At 38.0% G+C, this 22,053-nt stretch overlaps 1 protein-coding gene across 1 annotated transcript in view; it reads right to left on the reverse strand.

Moving 5' to 3' along the window:
* The window catches only part of LOC18443820 (26S proteasome non-ATPase regulatory subunit 13 homolog A), a 32,152-nt gene that overhangs the window by 6,921 nt on the left and 3,178 nt on the right, over positions 1 to 22,053 (reverse strand). The window contains exon 3 of the mRNA XM_006854001.4: positions 1,145 to 1,225. Coding sequence (XP_006854063.1) covers positions 1,145 to 1,225 — 81 coding nt within the window. The remainder of the gene's footprint in view (positions 1 to 1,144; positions 1,226 to 22,053) is intronic.

Consider the following 22,053-nt stretch of genomic DNA (forward strand, 5'->3'; position numbering starts at 1 on the left):
ATTTTCTCATTTCTAAAATTCTACCACCTAGTTCTTGGTCACCTATTAATTTCACCCCATCTCTTGCATGTTATGCAAACATCCATAACCACGAGCCTATGTTTGGTAATCAAACTCTCTCCCGAGATAACCTTGCAATCTTCACATGAAGTCTTCACATGATGGTCGATCTACCTTCTTAAATAAAAAGAAGTCCACATGGCTTTTATGTGATCTATTTTTATAGGTTATTAAATGTTCATCTCTCTTTTTTAAGTAAAAAGTGTTTGCTGCTACTAGGTCATAGGCCATAGAAAAATCTAGAACAGCCTCACCCATCTCATTTCTTTCACTAAGCCCTTACCATAAAAAAAGGAAATATTGTATCTTACCCCGGAGTAGAATGTACACTTGCTCCCACCGGCAAACCTACAAGGTATTGGCTGGACCCAAATGCCAAAAAAGGCTTGGTTAACAAACTGGAATTCATTTCTATTGATGCCCCACTTTTTCGCAGGATGTGGAATTTCTTTTTTTTTTTAATTATTGGGAAGACTATTTTCCTGTAAGCATTTTGTCACTCCATGCACTTGGATGCTCCCCACAAGGGGTACTTTAGTTGTTTGAACATGAGTATTTGCAATTTTGCATAAAGGGATCTAAACCCCTACTCTGAATCAAGGAAGTTCATTTTTTCTCAAATTTGAGAGCCAATACCCACAAAAGAGCCCCTCCTTGATGCCCTCTATAATACCAACATGCTGTAGTATTGATGATTATGTTATGCTCTTCCAATAGTCAGCCTCTAAAATATGATTGGCCTTTCCCTTGGGAAGACCAAAATTACCATCATTATGCCAAGCCACCAAGGGAGACATCTGGACTAGTTCCATTGAAACTAGCTCCAATCTTCCTCTTTAGATATGCTGCTTTTAAAGTTGAGCTATTGATTGGATCAAAATATACATCAAGCTAACCAGAGAAGGAAAACCATGCATCGCTCACAGACAACAGAAAGAAAACACTTCAAATAAATAACAGCAAGCATGCCCACTGAAATAAGCAAGCTATTGGAGCATCAAACAATAGGAGATGTTACTACTCCAAGAAAAAAATGTTCAAAATAATCAAACAAGGTACTAAGTATTTTCAATTTTTATCTTACAATTGGGTGTGCTAGCAGCTCTCCGAAGTTGTAAATGTTATCACCCAATAAAGCAGCCAGAGATAAATCAAATGCCAACTCCTGAAAGACAAAAACTCAACAAAATGATTAGCCAGCTAAAAACCATATTAAAACAAATACTTAAGACAGAAAATCAATGGACAATATGTAAAATATCATGATCTACGCTATCATTGTGCCAAGCAGCTCAAAACATAAAATAGACATAAAGACGGTACCAAAGAACTTGTTCCACCCTCCAATTTGATACAAAAATATGAGTTCTAAGTTATTTGGCAATTGAATCTTTTCAGTATTTCTAACTACTTTTTTCCTCTACTTTTTTTTGAAGAAAAATTTGTCCTATGTACTTATAATTTTCAATTCTCAACAATTCACAAATTTCTGCAAATTGTTTTCCTTGTTTACAGTTTTTTCAATATCTATTGGACTTTTTACAGTACACTATTCTATGGGTAAAGTTAGAATGCCCTACTTCATAAACTCTAACCATAAAATGCCCATGTATTGGTCTTATTTTTAAGGGAAAGATTCACAAGTTAATCTTAGTGATATTTTTAACCTCCAAATGATAGGAAAAAATCGAGGGAGAACCCAATTAAAAAGTTAAGCTCACTTGCATAGAACATAAAATTATCTTTTGTATTACCCCTGAAGAGTATCATCATCGTCATCAAAGCTTTATCCCAACTATTTGGAGTCGGCTACACGAATCCTATTCCATCATTCTACTCTATCAAAGACCATAGCCTCGGTCAAACCATACGTCACCATATCTCTTCTCACTACTCCCATCCATATCCTTTTGGGCCTTCCCCTTGCCCTTTTAAAACCTCCCACTTGAACCAAATCACCCCTCGTAACCAATGTTGTTCTAAGTCTACATAGCGCATGGTCAGTCCCCTGAATCTACTTTCCGTCATCTTATTGCTTATTTGAGCCACCCCTAAGTTCCCTCAGATGTATTCATTCTCAATTCTATCATTTTGTCTTGCCACTCATCCATCTCAACATCCTCATCGTAGTAAACCCACTCATCCATTTCAACATCCCATCGCAGTAAACCAATCCTATGGGCATGTTGTTTGTTGGTCGCTTAACATTCTGTTCCATAAAACATGGCCAATCTTATAACCGTCTTATAGAATTTCCCTTCAGTTTCAATGGTATTGCAGCGATCGCATAAAACTCCGGATCACATCTCCACTTCGCCCCAACTCTAATTCAATGCGTGACATCTTCCTCAATCCTTCCATTCCCTTAGATTATCGACCCAAGATATACAAGATAATCTCTTTTGGGTATTCTTGCCATCAATCTTAACTACTTCCTTGTTTCTACTGTTAATATTATGAGCCTTGCATCCTATATATTCTGTCTTAGTCCAACTAAATTTTAAAACATTTAGATTCTAGAGCATCCCTCCAAAGTTATAACTTTGCATTGAGACCCTCTAGTCTCATCAATCAAAACCATGTCATCCGCGAATTACATACACCACGGTACCCCATCCTATAGATGCATAGTTAACTTATTCATAAGATGAACAAGGAGATATGGGATCAATGTTGACCCCTGATATAGGTCTAGTATCACTAAAAAAACTCACTACTCTCCACATTGTCCTCATACTAGTTGGAGCTCCCTCGTACATATCTCTCACAGTACCAATATATGCTCTAGAGACTCATTTCTTTTCCAACACCCACCAAATTAACTCTCTAGATACCATATCATATGTTTTCTCTAAATCATAGTATGGCTCATAAGTTTAATTCCTCGATAGTTCGTACAATTATGTATGTCTCGTTTGTTCTTCTAGATAGGTATCATAGTACTTTTTCATCATTCGTCTGCCATTTTCTTTGTTCTCAATATCTTGTTGAACAGCTAGGTAAACCACAATATGTTAATCTCTCCCATGCACTTCCAAACCTCTATCAGGATACCATATGATCCTAAAGCTTTTCCTAACTTCATCTTTCTCAAAGCTATGACCTCCAAACTCATCTATGTCAAAGGTTCATCCTAATGTTGTGCTCCTACAATGTTCATCATTTAAATATTTTTGAAAATAAATTCTCCACCTTTTTTGTTGACCTCGTCATCCTTCACCAAGAACCTTTGATCATTACTTTTCATACATTGAATATGATCGAGATCCATACACTTCCTCTCTCTCATTTTTGCTAGTTTGAACACATCGCTTTTACTCTCTTGCCACTAGTTTACTATATAGATTATCATATGCCTTAAGTTGAGCCTTACTATATTATCAGCCTTTTTCTTAGCATTTTTATATTTTTTTAAGTTTTGATCATTTTTGTCATATTGCCAAGCTTTATAACATGATTATTTTTCACTAATAACCTTTTGAACGTCATCACTCTACTACCAAGTTTCCTTATCCCAATTTCTTTTCCTTCTAGATTCCCCTAAAACTTCTTTTGCTAGTCACATGACATTAACTTCATGCTCAAAATTCCATTTCCTTCTTTTACCAATTGATTCCTAAATAAGTCTATTTTCCCCCTTCTTAAATTCCATCACATAATTCTTGGACACCTATTAGTTTCACTCATGTTCCTCTCTCTATGCAGACATCCATAACCACAAGCATATGTCACGTGGTCAAACTCTCGCCTAAATAACCTTAAAACACTTTACATGGTCGACCTGCCTTCTTAACTAGAACGAAGTCTATCTAGGTTCTATATGATCCACTTTTATAAGTTATAAAATGTTCATCTCGCTTTTTAGTGTAGATGTTTCCTTTTCTAAGTCGTAAGCCATAGCACAATCCAAAATAGCATCACTGATTTCATTTCTTTCCCCAAAACCATATCCTCCATGTACCCTTCCACCTCCTCTCTCCATTTGGCATCCCTTGGATTAGCCCATCCATGTCTTCCCATAATTGTCACCACTATTTCAAAAAGCGAACGGCCCATCACCTAGGCGACCGTCAAGGCGGATATCCCTGGGTGCTCGCCTGAACCCGCCCAGGGCCTGCGCCCCACCCAAGAAGGGAAATGCAGCTCCTTGAGAGTATTTTTAAGTCATTTTTTTAATACTAAAGGGAAAAATTATGGATTTTAGTTCATTTGAAATCTAAAACCCATTAAAGGCTATTTTAGAGAGAGAAAACCCAAAACAAAAATTTCTGCTAGGCCGCCCAGGTTCTGGGCGCCCACCTAGCAAAGGGCGGCCTGGACCCCCCAACCACCTAAGTGCCGCCTAGCGCTTTTTGAAACACTGATTGCCTCTTAATTCCATCCTCTAGTCCTACATATAGCACATAAGCACTAATAACATTAATTATCTCCTACCCTAACACAAATTTAATTAGCTAAAACCTATCGCCTACTCTCTTGACATCAACTACTTTATCTTTCAAGTCTTTGTCTACTATTAACATATGCCTCGCTAGAAGCAGACAAAGAAAGAAATTGCAACACAAATAACAGATTGAGTCGTTTCTTGGGGAGACAGATGAACTGGGAAAAATACCCTTGAATAAATAAAAATGATTACAATTCCAAAGATTAAATGGGAGAACGATGTAAACAAAAATTAAACATCTAGAAACCATGGTGGAAACTTTCATTACACAGATGAAATTCCTTTAGAATCTCTTAAAGAACCAGCATAAAAAAGTCCTTCAGAAAATATAAGAGCTAGATGCGAAAATTGAAACAACTACTACTCGAGATTTTCAAAACAAGTTAGAAGTAATTGATTCGAGGATCGGACATACAGATGGTAGCACTTTCGATGTCGGTGTTGTGATGTCCAAAACCCTAAAGACGAGGAGGAAAAGCGAGAAAAAACCCTCAATCTTCGATTGGTTGGGGGTTCTAAACAAGAAGATGAAGAGAAATTCCGAAATTGCTGGAAGCAAAATGCATGTTCTGAAGCAGCCTATTCTAGAGGCATACAGGACAGGCCGCAAAGGAGAGCGACCTCGTCATATCATTATTAACTTCAGACTTCAGAGATACATGTGCAAAAGAAAAGATTTGGGACAATCGATGCAATCTCAAAGGGGAAAAACTTAAGATTAATGAAGACCTTTCATGTAAGGAACTTGCGAAAAAACTGAAGAATGGAAAAAAGTTAAACTTAAACAAGCAAGAGAAGAAGGTAGGTTTGCATACTAGAATGTCAAATACAGTGCATTTATCAAAGATAAAAATAAATAGGGTTTTTGGTCCTTGCACTGTGAATTTTTTAATAGTGTGGGCTTTGTAATAGATAAAGTTCTTAGTTTGTATAATATTTCTTTTTTCAGTAAATTTGACATTTTTGGCATTGTTGAGACATGGCACGATGAGGAATCCCCCATTTAATAGTTCCGGGATTTAATAGTTCCTGCTTTTCGTGCTACTTCTTTTCCTAACAAAAGGAAACAAAAGCGAGGGAGATCTTTCGAAGGTTTGGCTATTCTTCTTCGCAACCATTTATGCAAGCAAGTTCAAATTGGAAAGGTGGATGAAAACACTTCGTATGTTTGCTTAAAATTAAGCAGCACACATCAGTGATGCATTTAGCTTTTTGTTCTTTTGCTCCAAGAGAAGCTACCTTGTACAATAGAGAAGGTATTTCACGAGACTGTCCATTTCAATATTTAGGTAGAGATGCAACTACTTTTGCTCAAACTGGGAAAATCTTCATTTGTGGAGATCTTAATGCCAGAATTGGGCCAGAGCAAATTCAAACTATTCAATAGGACGCTCAGGGGCACCTGGATTGAGAAAACAAAGTTGAATGGAATAGATTTTAACAAGACAAAGCCTTTAATTACAGGGGAAAATAACTGCCACAATGGGGACAAGCACTAGACCTCATAGCGTTGAATGGGATGGAGTGATTTCCATGGTCAAATACTTTTAATTTTGCAGGCCCCCAAGGATGTTCTAGCATTGACTTTCTGCTCACAAATACTGTGAGTCTATCAACCATTAAAAAATTCGAAGTAGGTAACAAATTGGTTGAATTTTTCCAATTTCCTTTATATTTTATTATGTCAGTAAATTTACATTCTTTTTAGTATCAGAAAAGAATATTTTTTGCATAGACCGACGAAGGAAGCTAAACTGGATTTTCAAGCTAAAGTCCAAAAAACATGGTGCTCTCCTATCTATGATAGAAACTTTAATAACATTATACTAGTTGCTGCTCATCATGTATCAGGATGTAAAAGTGTGAGGAAGAAACAATGGTTTAATGATGAATGTCAAAAAGCAAGATTGACACTCCAACACTATGAAAATTCTATCAAATCCTATAAAAATTTAATTCGCAACAAGACGATATAGTACGTCAGAGAACGCCAAACCGAGTTACTTCATTTGCTCAAAAGAGAACCAAGAAGTTTTTGGAGGCTACCGTGAAGATGGCAAAAAACACAAAACATTCCTCTTTCACAAAAGTTCAGAACTTTTACCAAGATTTATTCAAGGATAATAAAGCAATGGAACCACTAAAGAATGCTGATACCAAATTATCTCTTACATTTAAAGAAAATGTGAAGAATTACAAAGACTAGCCTTAGGAAGGCTTATATGGAGAAATGTTAAAATGGCATGGACCTCTTGTTTGGGAAATTGTGTGGAGAAACCACAGTCATGATTTGGAATTTGGGTTAGACAAAGAGTAGTGTATTAAGAAAGTTGTAATGTTGTTTAAGTAGGGAAGTAAAACAAATTTAAACAATTACAGGTTGATTGTAATCAGTAATATCTTGGAAAAGCTTTTGGAAACTATTCCGGAATCAAAGATTGGTAGATGGACAAAGAGGAAAAAATTACGAGCGATTTCTCAAGCAAGTTTCTGACAACATCATTCTACAGTAGATCATCTCATCACCTTGAAATGTCTCATTGATCATGCTAAAGGCCAAAAACGAGAAGACTTTCAAATGTTTTGTGGATTTATCTAAAGCATATGACTCTCTCAATTAGAAAAAAGCCACAGCAAAGACTACAAAATATTGAGGTCAGAATGCCTCTGATGTTGGCAATCCAAATGCTCAAATCAAAGGTATGTATCCACCTCAAAGATGATAATTCTCATGAAAGTGTGATGTTTCATAGCTCTGTTGGTGTTAACCATGGTTACCCTCTTTTCCCCACACTATTCGCTATTTTCATTGTTGAACTAGAGACAAGGATGAAAAAAATTCCTCTCAGTCATTCTATTCGGTTAGGAAAATCTCACATCCATCTCTAGCTCTTTGCAGATGATCTGGCTTTAATTTCCAAGTTGACTCAAGGTCAGCAGCAAATGCTTCACATTTTGGATGAATTTTGCCAATATTCTGGAATGAATATTAATGTTCAAAAAACTAAAATTATGGTATGTGGTACACGAAATACTGACTTTGCTTCTCAGATAGGAATTGAGCAGGTTGAGATTGTTTCATCATATAAATATTTAGATTTTGAATGTTCCAACAATTATAAATGGGATAAATGCATTGCATAAAGAATCGCAAGAGGTATAAAAGCCTTCTTTGCAATGAGAAGCAAATGCAAAAAGGACACCACCTTATGTTGGGATGTTCAGTTTTTTCGCACTATTGTACAGCCAACTGTCCTTTGTGGTTGTGCAGTTTGGGGCCCTAGATTAGCAAACAAATATTGGAAGAAATAGTAGAAATTCAAAAACATTTTTTGTTGGAAGAGTTCAAGGTAAAACAACTAACTCAATATGATATTATGCTCCTAGAAGCTGAGTTGATGCCCTTGGAAGTTGAGGCAATTTGTCAATTTGTTGCTTTTGCCCAACACCTCGCAAATTCTGCAATTGATAACCTCTGCATAGCAGTTCGTACCTCATCTCTCTACCGGACCATATTTCACCCCCTCATAATAGAACTGGGTCCAAGCTCATCTTTCATGGAGGACTCTTATCTCTTAAGAAATGAGACGAATTGCAGAACGCTCAACAAAACGGTAAGTTTTGGATCTTGATAGACGATACCCCAATTTACCTTTGGACGCACCAGGTATGCAAAACCTTAGGAAACTACTGTGGGGAATTCATCTTGGTTCATTGGAAGTCCCTAGGCTCCCTTCCCTTAGGAATCTCAAAATCTTGGTTGCTTGTGAAGCACTGGATCTAATCCCTTATCTCTTACATTTGCATTGTAATGGCCTCTCTTAGCACATCAGAGTCTCAATCCAAGGATCCAACCGCCATGAACGTCCCCCTCCAGACCACGATGGTTGGACAATGGCAGCCAACAATTGCTGCACTTCTCTGGAGCATTTAGCTCGAGAGGAACTCTGGAACCTTCACAGGAGTATCGAAATGTCAAAGCTCCATTTTAGACACCATCACAGCCTTGATCTCTCTCTGAGCAAAGCTCATCCCCATTTTCGCATCTATCCCAATTAGCCACTCGCTAGTTGGAAGTCCCTTCTATACCTCTCCCCCACCAACTGGTTTCCTTTAGCTAAACATCGATGGCTCTTCTCTTGGTAACCCGAGACCTTTTGGAATAGAAGGCACCCTACCAAATTTGTCCGGTATATTCCTCTCTTTTTCAGACTTCATTGGGACTTCAGACTCCACTTTCACTAAAGCAAAGGCCCTCCTAGAAGGCCTCAAGCTCGTACCTCAATCTTGGTTGCAATACCAAGGTTTGATTGTAGAATTAGATTCTAGCAACATGATCATTTTTTAGCATATTGCCTTCCTTTGCAGCTCCATCCACATGTCACTTTCAATCACATCCTAGGAGGCCAACTGTGAGGCATATAGATTAGCCAAGGAGCACATAACACGACATGTGCACCCCTTATTCCTTGAGACCCCTTACTCTCTAATCTTTTCTCTTTCTCCCATCTCTCATTCCTCTTCCCACTCTTCCTCCTATTTCTTTCGGAAAAAAAAAAGGAGAAAAAAAGGGAAGACGAAAAAAAGAAAAGTATATCCTAGAAAATTCAATTTGGAGTAAACAAACTCTCTGCTATTCACCATATGTCTGCTGCTCCCCATTATCTCTAACTCTCTATCACTCTCTCAACCCTTCGTCTCGTCTCCCCTCTCATTCTCCCACTCTACTGCTATCCCATAACTGCTAACTCTCTCTCATCATACCAACCCTTCGCCTCTTCTCTCCTTTCTTAAGCCCCTCCTCAATGTTGTCAATCCTCTCTTCCTTCAAACCCCTTTAAATCTAGCCCATCTCCCTCTTACCCCCTCTTTCCTTCACACCAATGGCCCTCAACCCTCCTTTCCCTCTAACAGCAAGGCCAGTGAGGATGACAGAATCGAAGCTCACATGTGCACCCCTTACCCTCTAATCTTTTTTCTTTCTCCCATCTCTCACCCCTCTTCCCACTCTACCTCCTATTTCTTTCAAAAAAAAAAAAAAGGAGACAAAAACAAGAGGAAGAGAAAAGGAAAAAGATAGAAAAGTATATCTATGAAAGTTCATTTTTGGAGTAAACAGACTGCACTATTCACCCTCTCTCTCTGTTGCTCCCTACTATCTCTAATTCTCTCACTCTCGCAACCCTTCGTCTCGTCTCCCCTCTCACTCTCCTTCTCTGCTGCTCTCTCTAACTCTCTCTCACCCTCTTAACCCTTTTGTCTTTTCTCTCCTTTCTTAAGCCCCTCCCCACTGTTGTCAATCCCCTCTTTCTTCAAACCCCTCCAAATCTACCCAATACCCCATTTCCCTCTTATCCCTTCTTTCTTTCACACCAATAGCCCTCGCCCCGCCTTTCCCTCTTGCAGCAAGGCCAGTAAGGACACAAGCATCCAAGCCTACTCTGAAGACAGATCCACATACAGCACTCTGTAACTTCGCATATTTTTGTACTTATTTTGTGTATCAGGCTCTGTAATGAAGCCACCCTCCTACCTCTCTACTGTTTTTCTCTCTTCTCCTCAATCCCTATTTATCAATGAAAATACTTTTGTAAACTGAGCAACCAATTTGTGGGATGCCGACTTCTATTCTTTGTTGTAATACTTTATTTTATAAATATAAAGTTAACCCTTTCCCCAAAAATAATGTATTTTAAAAATAAGACATTTATTACATATTCTTGAAATTTCGGAATGATGCAAACAAGAATTTATCAACACCCATAGGGCTTGTATGACAAATGGAAGCATGTTGTTATCTAGAACCTAGAAGTTCTCTCTCCCTGTGAAGCTCAATGATCTAGGAAAATATTGTGTTTGGTAACCTGTTTGGAATTTAAGAGGAGGCTGGAAACCAGTGTTTGGTACCACCTAGAATTTATCAAACTTGTAGACACGGCAATTAACTAGATTAACCCATACATTGCAGAATTTGTAAGGAGGGTGGGGGGCTCCAATATTAGTTTATTGCATGAGAATGTATCAAGTCATCCACAATAGATCAAAAAGGAGAACGATATAGACCCAACCCAAAAGGTAATAAAATACAATAAGTAGCCCAACCATTTCATAGAAACTTCATTAGCACTTTTTACTATCAATTTTATTCCCTCATTATTTCTAGATCCATATTTTCTCATACTTACACCGTCATACTTTTTTATTTATTTCAATTTTACCACCGGTTCGATGTTGAAAACATCAAATTACTTTTTTTTAATTTTCTTGTTGTGGCAGTTTGATGTTGATTACGTCAAACCACTTCCTACGTTAGTTTTTTTTTTTTTTTTTTGAGTAACTCACTCGAGATTTTTTTTTTGCATTATCAATCAAAACCTACATGGCTACTGCAGAAAAAAAATCCGATGAAAGTAATGGCATACAAGCGAATATCTCCTTTTGCCCTAACAGAGAAACGTTCGAGGGTGTTTGTACCATGCCATGCATGGTTATTCCACACATGATGGCATTCCATGTGATTACATCCCTATGAGCCATTGCATTGAAGATCCTCGTGGCCATGTCAAGGTCCCCACATTGGGCATACATGTCCACTAGAGAATTCTCCAAGAAAAGACACATTTTTACATTTTTATCAATCATGTATCGGTGCACCGATTTCCCTAGACCCAAAGCACCTAACACAGCACAAGCATGCAAAGCACTCACATAGGTGGCCTCATTAGGCTCCACCCTTGCTTTTAGCATCTCATCAAAGAGCCCAATAGCTTCCCCAATGCAACCACAATATGCACAGCCTGAGATCATGGTGGTCCAAGAAGCCACACCTTTCTACCATGCTATTAAAAAACAAGCCTTGCAATCTCCACAACCCCACACTTGGCATGCATCTTCATTAATGCATTGCATAACACCCTTTCCCAGTCAATCATCATGTTTCTCACATTAAAACCATGAATTGATCTCCCCATTCTCGACCCTCCAATCTCAAACCCATTGTTGCAATCACTCTTTGAGCATACTGGTAGCAAACTCATTAGTGTCCTTGTAGTAGGCCTCGTATTCACATATCCAAAATGTTAATACAGCTTCTTTCTCTAGATCATTCCTCAAAAACCCACATATGATTGAGGCCCACGAGACGACATCTCTTTGAGGGATGGTGTCAAACACTTTGGCAGAACCCAAGTCTATAGAGCAGTGTATCAAAAAGCGCTAGGCGGGTCCTAGGCCGCCTAGCGCCTAGGTGGGCGCCCAAAACATAGGCGGCTGCCCAGTTGAAAAAAAATAAAAATCCCAATATACCATATTCCAACAATCCAACTTGAAAAAATAATAAAAATAAATAAATAGAAGTCGATAAGAGAATTTTGACAATTCATATTGTTAAAACAGTAACTGTAAAACCATACAAGTGATCTAAAAGTCAACACCCAACACAACAGAAATATACAGAAATTGAGAAAATATACAGTCTAACAAAAGTCAACACTCATGACTCAACACAAGTTACACAACAGTCAACAGACTCAACACTCAACACCAAGAGACAAGAGTCTTCAATCATCAACATCATCAGAAGGAATATCAATAGCGTAAGCCTCATCATATGCATCAGAGTCGAGGCCATCATCATCAGAGTCGTCTCCCTCTTCAATATAATGTTCATCCTCCTCTGTTTCTTCTGAATATGCCTCTTCCTCCTCTGTTTCTTCTTAATCTACCTCTTCCTCCTCCTCTTCTTCTACCTTCCTCTTACTAGTATGTGTAGTCTGTGCAGATAAGGCCCTAGGAGTCTTGATTGTTGTACCCTTCTTTTTGTGCTTCTCTGAACTCAAATATTGTATAATTTCCCCCTTGGTAGCCTCAGGAATATTTTTACACGGGGTAACATCCCCCGTAATACCGATAAGGTGTTTTTTAAACCAGTAAATGCCCCCATTGGTATCATTTCCGCAATAATTACATTTAATACGATTTTTATCACTTGGATTCAGGATATAACCATACTCCAACCCAGATCACCACTCCGATGACTAAAAGCTGGAGAAGATACTTCCATAGAAACAAGGCTTATTTTCATCTTTTTTTGGTTCTTCAAAATTCAAAAGACGTAATCTCATCTCGAGCTGCTTCAGAAACTTTCGTACAAGAAGCAACATTACCTCTAACAATAGTAAGGTGTTTTTTGAATCGGCTAATACCTCCATTGGTATCTTTTTCACAAAAATCACACCTTATACAATTTTTATCATTTGGTTTTGGGTTATATCCATACTTCCAACCTGGATCACTTTTTCTAGGAGTAGCAAAAATAGATCTATGACAAGGATTTTGTTCTTGTTTTTATTTTACATAACTTAAAAATTGCTTAATCTCCTCTCTGACATCTTCAGGAACACTTTTACAAGGGGCAACACCCCCCTTAATACCGGTAAGATGTTTCTTAAACCGGTTTATGCCTCCTTTTGTATCTTTTCACAAAAATTACATCTAACGCAATTTTTGTCATTTGGATTCGCGTTGTATCCATATTTCCAACCCGGATCTCCACTCCGACTAACTCCTGAAGAAGACATCTCAAATTAAAACAAGCAATCTAAAAAATGCACTTACTTTGGTTGCTTGAACTCCAAACTTTGAGAAACACTTCGATGATCAATCCAATGAAATGTAGTTTTTAGGAGTTTTTTTAGTCTAAAGGGGCATCTTGTGGGTTTAGGGTTCAAATGAACCTAAAAGCCATCATTCTTATCCTTTAAATCTTTCAAATTAACAAAACAAAAAAACAAAAAAAATTCATTTTTTCCACCTCTAGGCAAGGCGCTAGCCATGGGCGACCGCCCTGGGCTAGGGGCTAGGCGGGTTCCGTACCGCCTAGGCACTGGGCGGTCCCTTTTTTTGAACAATGCTCTAGAGAGATCATACATGTGAGTGAGAGAGTTTAGAGAGAAGATATCTGATTGGAAACCTGTTTTGACCATGCATGCATTCCTTCCCTTTTTGGGGCAAGAGAGCATATTTTGAGAGTGTGAGTGAATGCGAAAGTATATGGGGAAATGGAGCTTTGGACCATCAAGTAGTAGACCAGGATTTCATGATTGAGGTTTGGAGAACATTAAAAGGCAGAAATGGAATTGGGCATGTGGGGTGTAGGCTTTTTAGATATATATATATATATATATATATATATATAAACTATTAACCCTAAGCACACTCATAGAGTTTTTAGATGTGGTTCCCATTAGCAAACACGCTTATAGAGTTTTTGGATTTTTTTTTTTGTGATAATTAGAGTTTTTGGATATCTATATTACCTATTAATAAATTTAAATTACAAAATTTTTCAAAGAATTTTTTTAAAATTTTAAGAAACACATAAAATTCTAGCAATCATTTTGATGTTGTTGATTTAGATTCCAAATATCTCTGATTGTTGCTACTAAAAATTGGACGCGAGGTCTCATATTGGTTGAATGAAGTCTCGTACACTTATGAATCACAAAATTTGGTCAAGTAGAATCTGGATTCGAAAGACATCATAACGAGATTCAAAAAATGTGGAATCGCGATTCCTAACTTCAAGAATCAGGATTTGTCGTGATTCCTTTACAGAAAAATAGAGTCGCAATTCCGAACCAAAATCACCACCTATAGTGGTTGATCCCCGTACCTATAGAAAAATAGTTTTAAAATTTTTATTTTTCATTTATTTTCGATTTATGTTCCATGCCTTTCCACTTCATAATTCTAAGTACTTCATTTCCCAAGACAAATAAACGTGTTTTGGCTACCCTATTTCTTTAACCAAACGACAATAAACATAAAATAGAGAAAAGAATAGAAGTTCGATAATTTGGACTTCGAATGAATATTTTTCCAGATCCTTTTCCCTACCTCACAAGACAAATGACAAGTAGGCCAAAAACATAAGGTTTACTCCCTAGGAATTCAAAATACAAAAACTCGTGATCATGATAAGATAGGGAGGTCAATTACTCATTGAAGTGCTAACTGAACAAACAAATCTTCCATTTTAATTTTCATGCTATAATTTTACTACAATGCAAAACTCTTAACAACCAATAGAAATTAAAGTCTACTAATTCCATCTACTAATTCCATTTAAATGTTCTTCATTAATCTACTAGCTCACCAACAATTCTCTTTTTTCCCCAATGGTCAAGTAGATCATTTTCTTCCAAAGATCATTTTGAATACTTCTTTAGAGTTCAAAATGAAAGGGCAAACAGAAGGCCAATTATCGATGGGGCATCGCCAACAATCATACATTCCAGAAGCAGATACCCAAACAAGGGATACCAGAAGAGTAGCTCTATTACAAATTCCATTGCACAAGTCTCAATAATCACAAAACTAGTTCATGTCTTCAAGATCAAGACCACGTCTCATCATCTAGATCTCATAGGAGGCCATAAAAAGCATCAACTTTATTATAATCATTCTATCACAATCAGTGTTTCAAAAAGCGGACCGCTCAGCGCCTGGGCGGCCCGCCTAGGCGGTCCAGAAGGCCTGGGGGCATTGCCCAAGCCTAGGCTGCCAAATTAGGCGGGTATCCTCGGGTGCCCGCCTAGGCGCCCACGAACCAGCCTAGGCGCCCGCCTAAACGCCCGCTTAGAGGCGGAGATGCCGCTCGTTGAGGCCATTTTTGGGTCATTTTTTTAATACTAAAGGTGCAAAATTGTGGATTTTAGGTTTCAAATGAACCTAAAACCCATTTGTGGCTATTTTAGTGAGAAAAACCCAAAAAAAAAAAAAAATTACTGAGCCGCCCAAGTTCTAAGCGCCCCCCTGGACGCCCGGGTAGGCGCTGGGCAGCCTGGACCCCCCCGACCGCCTAGGTCTTAGCACTTTTTGAAACACTGATCACAATAATAATACATAATAAAATATAAATGCCAATATGAATGTTACATTATTACTAACATTACTAGCACTTTTTTTTTTAATAAGACCATTACTAGTACTACTACCAACATCAGTCCATTATAACTATTAGTTACATCCAATAATACAAAAGGCAGCCACGTCTGAGCTGAGGCCCTAAGTACCCCGCTAAGGTTAGGAGGGGCACCTAGGAAGGGAACATACTAGCAGCCTAGGCGAGCGGCTCCAAGTTCCCCGTCTGAGGATTGAAATAGCCCCAAGAGTGGGGTCCTTTTTCCATGTAGTAGAGATAGAAAACCCTCTAAAAGCAACATTAGGGACTTTTTTATGGACTATTGAATATTTCTTCTCTTTTCTTTTTTTTTGAGAAATTATGGACTAGTGAATATTGCAAAACCGAAAATGGTAGAAAGCAATTGTTTGAGAGACTTAAGCGGTATCCAACGGGGTGTCTTCGAAACTAAAACTCGATGATTCGAGCAAATTTAATTAGGTTTCAAAAGCTTAGTTTATGTCAATTTTCGGTTTAGGGTTTGCTTAGACCTTTCAAGTTTTATGTTTGTGTTTTTTTTTTCCAAGTTTGGGTTTTTGGGTCTGTTAGCCCTTCTCAAGATAGGGTTTGAATTTGGAATTGTTGAGATTTTTTCAAATTTGGGTTCGGATTTTGTGAATTTTTTCCTTTTTCAAATTTGATTTTGGACCTTTCGGTTTGCAACTTTTTTCTAGTATCAATTTGGGTTTTTGATGACCTTCTTCAATATTTTGTTTTGGTTGAGTGACCTTTTCCAATACTTGGGTTTTGGTTGTGTGATTTTTTTCCTAGTTTTGATTTTCAATTTTAGACCTTTTGGCTTTGTAAATTTTGTCTAGTATGGGCTTAAGTTTCTTGATAACATTTGTCAAGATTGAGTTTAACACTTCCTTCAATATTTGATTTTCATTTCTTTACTTTATTCAAGACTGAAGCTTGATTTATTGCATCCTATATATATTCAAGATTGGGTTTCGGTTTTGTGGAGTTTTCAGGTCTGGATGTTAGTTACGTTACTTCGTTTTTGAGTAGTTGACAATGTCATCTTCAGGTTCAAATAAATAAAGTGATCAAGGTTGAAAATATGACTCTTTGCCCAATCCAAAACATTGAAATAGGGCAGAAATAGGGCGGAATGCAAGTTCTGCAACAATATTTATTATGCTAGCATACATAGAGTAAAGAAACCTTAGGCCAATATTAGAAGTGATATAGGCACATAAAAGTTGGCACCAGGAAAGAACCATTGACCAATTTGAGGTAGGCCAAAAGCAGAAAGAAGAGAAGAAGAAATATGAGGTCTTTGGGAAGAACGAAGAAGAAGAATATTATTATACTGAAGAGGGGAGTCTAAGGTAGGCCCCGAAATTAGTAGGCAAAGGGAGTTTGGGCTAAAGAAACCTTACACAAAGCGGCCTATTGATTCTTATTTTTCCTTGATCATGAGATTGTGGTTAGAGACAAGAAGTAGGATACCACAGAAAACGACTTCAAGAAGGAAGACAAGGATCGGGTATGTTGATACATAACAGATGTACCAAGTAAGCATTTCTTTTAATGCCACTAACTTGGAGATTCCAAGTTATGTTGGAATGAGGCACTTTGGGCCTAGGTTGAAAAACCCCCACACCTTATGAGTTCAAGGAGCCCTTGCTTATGAAGAAGTGGAGCTCACAAGTCACAAGTATTTTAAGACCCACACAGTGCACAGGAACCACGAGGTCACAATAAAGCTTGATCATGGACTTGTAGGAGGGGGAATCAGCATGAATTCATGGTGAATTATCTAACGGGGAGAATTTTTCCGAAGCCCATTGAAGCATTTGAGCAAACTCAAAATGCAGAGTTTATTTTCAGTAATAGCAGACAGAGTTCAAAGGAGGTGAGAAGCAATATGTCATTCGAGTGGTTAAATATATGGTTGTAGCCAATATTTTGACTGCCACACTGTTGTCAGAAAAAAGGTCACGTATTTTTTGGGCATACTGCAGGTGCATTGGATCGACCACGAGGTTGAGGCGATAAGAAAATTGAAAATTGTGGAATCAAAATAAAGAAAGCAAAAGTGTCGCACACAAGTCCTGGCATGATAAGGAAGTTCACATAGAAGAGGGAGTTGTGAGGCCATGGGTGACAATATTTGCCACTTCTTATATAAACAACCTCAGGGATATGTTTGTTTCTAAACAATGGACCAAGAATTGAATGTTTAGAATTATTTTGCAACCTCAGTTTTGGAATGGGGTGCTCTACTCCCTTGAGGCATTTGATCCACCGGTGAAGGTCTTGTGCATGGTAGATAGTGATGAAGAACAACTCATGGGTCTTATTAAGGAAGTGAATCAGAGAACTATGGGTACAATGAAAGGTTGTAGATGATAAGTGTCCCAACCAGCTATACAGGCCCTTGCATGCAACAAAGCATTTTCCATGCCCTGCTTACTTTTCCATTGATTATGACATTGATAACTAAGGTTGGATCATGGATGGATTCAATATCAAAATGAAAGATGACAGAACTGAGGACCTAGTAACAATGGAGTCGAATATGTACCAGTTCTCAATAGAGTCACTTGGGACAGATATTGCAGTTAAGGCAGAAGACCAAAATCCATCCATGTAATCTTTGTACTTACTTTTTCATCATAAAATTGTGATTACTTGACTTCTATAGTAGCGAAGTAAGGATATTATTGCGAGTTACATTACTAGTTTACAGCATACTCTATATTCTAAGCATCTACTATAAATCTTTGCTAGGTAATGCAACTCTATGATGGCCACACCAGGGGGAAAAGCTAAGACAATTGCAGAAGTTGTGTATTGAATCTGACTTGTAGCTCATGTGGTTGTGAGCACAACTTTAGCTCATTTGAGTTGGTGATTTCTTAACTCATGTTCCTGCTCCTATCACTCCTCATATGCACTCCTCATATGCCTAACAAGGCATCCCAACATAGATTAACTTTATTCAAAATCAGGCATTCATGCATTATCCAATATGTCCTTATGTAAAGGACAAACAAACTTGAGCAAAAGAAACATAATGAGCTTGTACATGTTCAGTTTGAACAAAGGTTGAAAGAGTCTTGTCCAGAGTGCTTTCATATTGAACCCATTGCTAAGAGACATACATATGATCAAGAGTTTCCATAAGAGTTTGAGTTGGGGCCAAGCTCGTGAGGCTGCTGGAAGCACATCGAGCCAACATAGGCTACTAGATCTTCAAGGAAGAGCTTGAGAACAATAAAGGAGCCTGACTTAGAGGAGATAGAGTAAGGGGTATAATACATTAAGGAGTGGAATGACTTCGATGATGAAGAGTAGGAATCAAATGCAAACGATAGTGACGATGGTGGTTGACCTAGTGGTGATGAACTGATAGTGACAATGGTGACGATGGTGGTGGACCTAGGAATCAAATGCAAACGATAGTGATGATGGTGGTGGACCTAGTGGTGATGAACTGATGATCACCATGAATCTTAATTCACAACTTAACATTTCTTTTCTTCTCTTAACTTTTGGGACATGAGAATGGATTCAGAGGCCTTCTGAGACATTATAATTGTTCGTAAGGTGTCCCATGTCATTGTTTAGTCCATAAGGTCTATGTGATGTATGGCCCTTAATCCATATCCACAATGTTGTATGACTGAAGTAATTGTAATTTTAATTCAAGTTCAAGATGGACAAGTTTCAATCACTCAGAGTCTCAACAGTTCAAGTTTCAACTCATGTATGTACACACAATATAACAAAAGCACAAAAAACACTCTACAAGTCAATTTTCTTATTGTTTAATAAACAACCATAATTTTGACTTAATAAATAATCATAATTAGGGAGGTTGGGTACGGTGTATCAAAAAGCGCTAGGCGGATCCTAGGCGGCCTGAGGGGTCCAGGCCACTCAGCGCCTAGGGGAGCGTCCACAACCTGGGCGGCTGCCCAATTGAAAAAAAGTAAAAAACATACCAATATACCATATTCCAAGTTGGAAAAAAAAATTGACGTCAAGAAGAGAATTTTGATAATCCGTATTGTTAAAATAGTAAACTGCAAAACCATACAAGTGTAGGATATAAAAGTCAACACTCAACACAACAAAAATATACAGAAATTTAGAAAATATACAGTCTAACAAAAATCAACACTCATGACTCAACACAACAGCCGACAGACTCAACACTCAACACTCAGCAGCAAGAGGCAAGAGTCTTCAGTCGTCGTCGTCATCATCAGAGGGAATATCAATAGGGCAAGCCTCATCATATGCATCAGAGTCGAGGCCACCATCATCAGAGTCATCTCCCTCTTCAACATAACGCTTGTCCTCCTTTGTTTCTTTTGAATCTGCCTCTTCCTCCTCTTCTTCTACCTTCCTCTTACTAGTATGTGCAGTCTGTGCAGATGAGGTCCTAGGAGTCTTGGCTGCTCTACCATTTTCTTTGTGCTTCTCTGAACTCAAATATTGTATAATTTCCCCCTTGATAGCCTCAAGTACATTTTACACTGGGCAACATCCCCCTTAATACCGGTAAGGTGTTTTTGAAACAGATAAATGCCCCCATTAGTATCATTTCCACAATAATTACATTTAATACGATTTTTATCACTTGGATTCAGGATATAACCATACTTCTAACCCGGATCACCACTCCGACTAAAACCTGGAGAAGATACATCATAGAACAAGGCTTATTTTCATCATTTTCTGGTTCTTCAAAATTCAGAAAATGTCTAATCTCATCCCGAACTGCTTCAGAAACCTTTGTATAAGAAGCAACATTACCTCTAACACCAACAAGGTGTTTTTTGAATCAGCTAATACCCCCATTGGTATCTTTTTCACAAAAATTACACCTTATATAATTTTTATCATTTGGTTTTGGGTTGTACCCATACTTCCAACCCGGATCACTTCTTCTAGAAGCAGCAGAAATAGAAATAGATCTATGGCAAGGATTTTGTTCTTGTTTTTGTTTTCCATAACGTATAAATTGCTTACTCTCCTCTCAGATAGCTTCTGGAACATCTTTACAAGGGGCAACATCCCCCTTAATACCGGTAAGATGTTTTTTAAACTAGTTTATGCCTCTTTTTGTATTTTTCACAAAAATTGTATTTAACGCAATGTTTGTCATTTGGATTCGGGTTGTATCCATATTTCCAACCTGAATCTCACTCCGACTAACTCTTAAAGAAGACATCTCAAAATAAAACAAGCAATCTAAAAAATACACTTACTTTGGTTGCTCGAACTCCAAACTTTGAGAAACACTTTAATGATTCAATCCAATGAAATGTAGTTTTTTGGAGGTTTCTTTCTCTCTAAAAGGGGTTCTTGTGGGTTTAAGTTTCAAATGAACCTAAAACCCATCATTCTAAACTTTATATCTTGAAAAAAAAGAAAAAAAAAAAAAAAAGTACTTCTCCGCCTCTGGGGTGGGCGCTGTGCGGCCGCCTAGGCAGCCACCCAGGGACCATCGCCCAACTTGGCCGCCTAGGCCTAGGCGATGCGCCCAAGCCTTCTAGACCGCCTAGGAGCTGGGCGGTCCGTTTGTTGAACAATGGTTTGGTATCGAACCCAACCCAACCCCAATACCCCCATCTAGACCCCTTCCCACTATTGTTGGGGCACCTCAATTATGAGGAGCCTGCCTCAGAGGCCAAGACGCTGCCTTGGTGACCAAGGCCGTTGTTTGCCGAGGTGGTCCTTTTAAAGCATTGGGCATCATCAACATCATAATCATTGTCGCCATTCAACCTCATCAAATCATCATTATTGTTTTTCGGATCTGTATAATCGCCATTATAATTCTCGACGTTATTATTATCAGTATTAGAAAAAAGGTGAGTCTAACGTGGACTCATCCGAAGTACTCAGATTTGACAGGTTATTGAAGTTGCCCCAGTTACTATAATAACTAGGGCAAGCTGTCAAACTCAATGAGTTCCTAACGTACCAAGTCTATTCTTTATCAAAAAAACATACCAAGTCTATTAGAATTCGTCAAGTACAAGAGGGGGGTGGTGGTGGTGGGGGTGTAAACCTCTGCTTTCTCACTTTTTATACTCAACCAAGCTCCGATTTGGTTTCAAATTTAGTGTTTAGGGTCGTTTTCACATTCTCTAGCTGCTAGAAATGTATATTCGAGAGAAAAACATCAGGTTTCTTGGATTAGTGGGATTGTAATTTCAAACTAGGGTTTGGCTGAAGTAGGAAAATTTATGATTTCTTCACAATCCCACCTCGATCATGGTTGATATTTGTTACTTAAGCCTATTTTTGAGTTCTACATAGAATCATAGGCTTATTTTTCACAAAAGATTCTCAAAATCTCAGATTTGCTAGACTTTGACATTTGAACACCATTTGGTTGACAATTTCCAAAGCTCAAATCAACTAGATCCAAGCTCGAATCCTAATAAAACAATTTTTCATATTCTTTCAATTTTATATATATTTAATTTTTTTATCTTTGTATTTTGGAATTTCTTATTTTTTTCCTTTTTTCTGAGAGATTTTTCATGGGCAACTCAACCAGCTCTAACTAGACTCAGCGAGTCCACTTGGTGCGAGCTAACACACTCCAGGCCCT

This window comes from Amborella trichopoda, chromosome 3 (assembly GCF_054954075.1).
Source record: "Amborella trichopoda isolate Santa Cruz 75 chromosome 3, AtrichopodaSantaCruz75HAP2 v2.0, whole genome shotgun sequence".
Classification (NCBI taxonomy): Eukaryota; Viridiplantae; Streptophyta; class Magnoliopsida; order Amborellales; family Amborellaceae; genus Amborella; species Amborella trichopoda.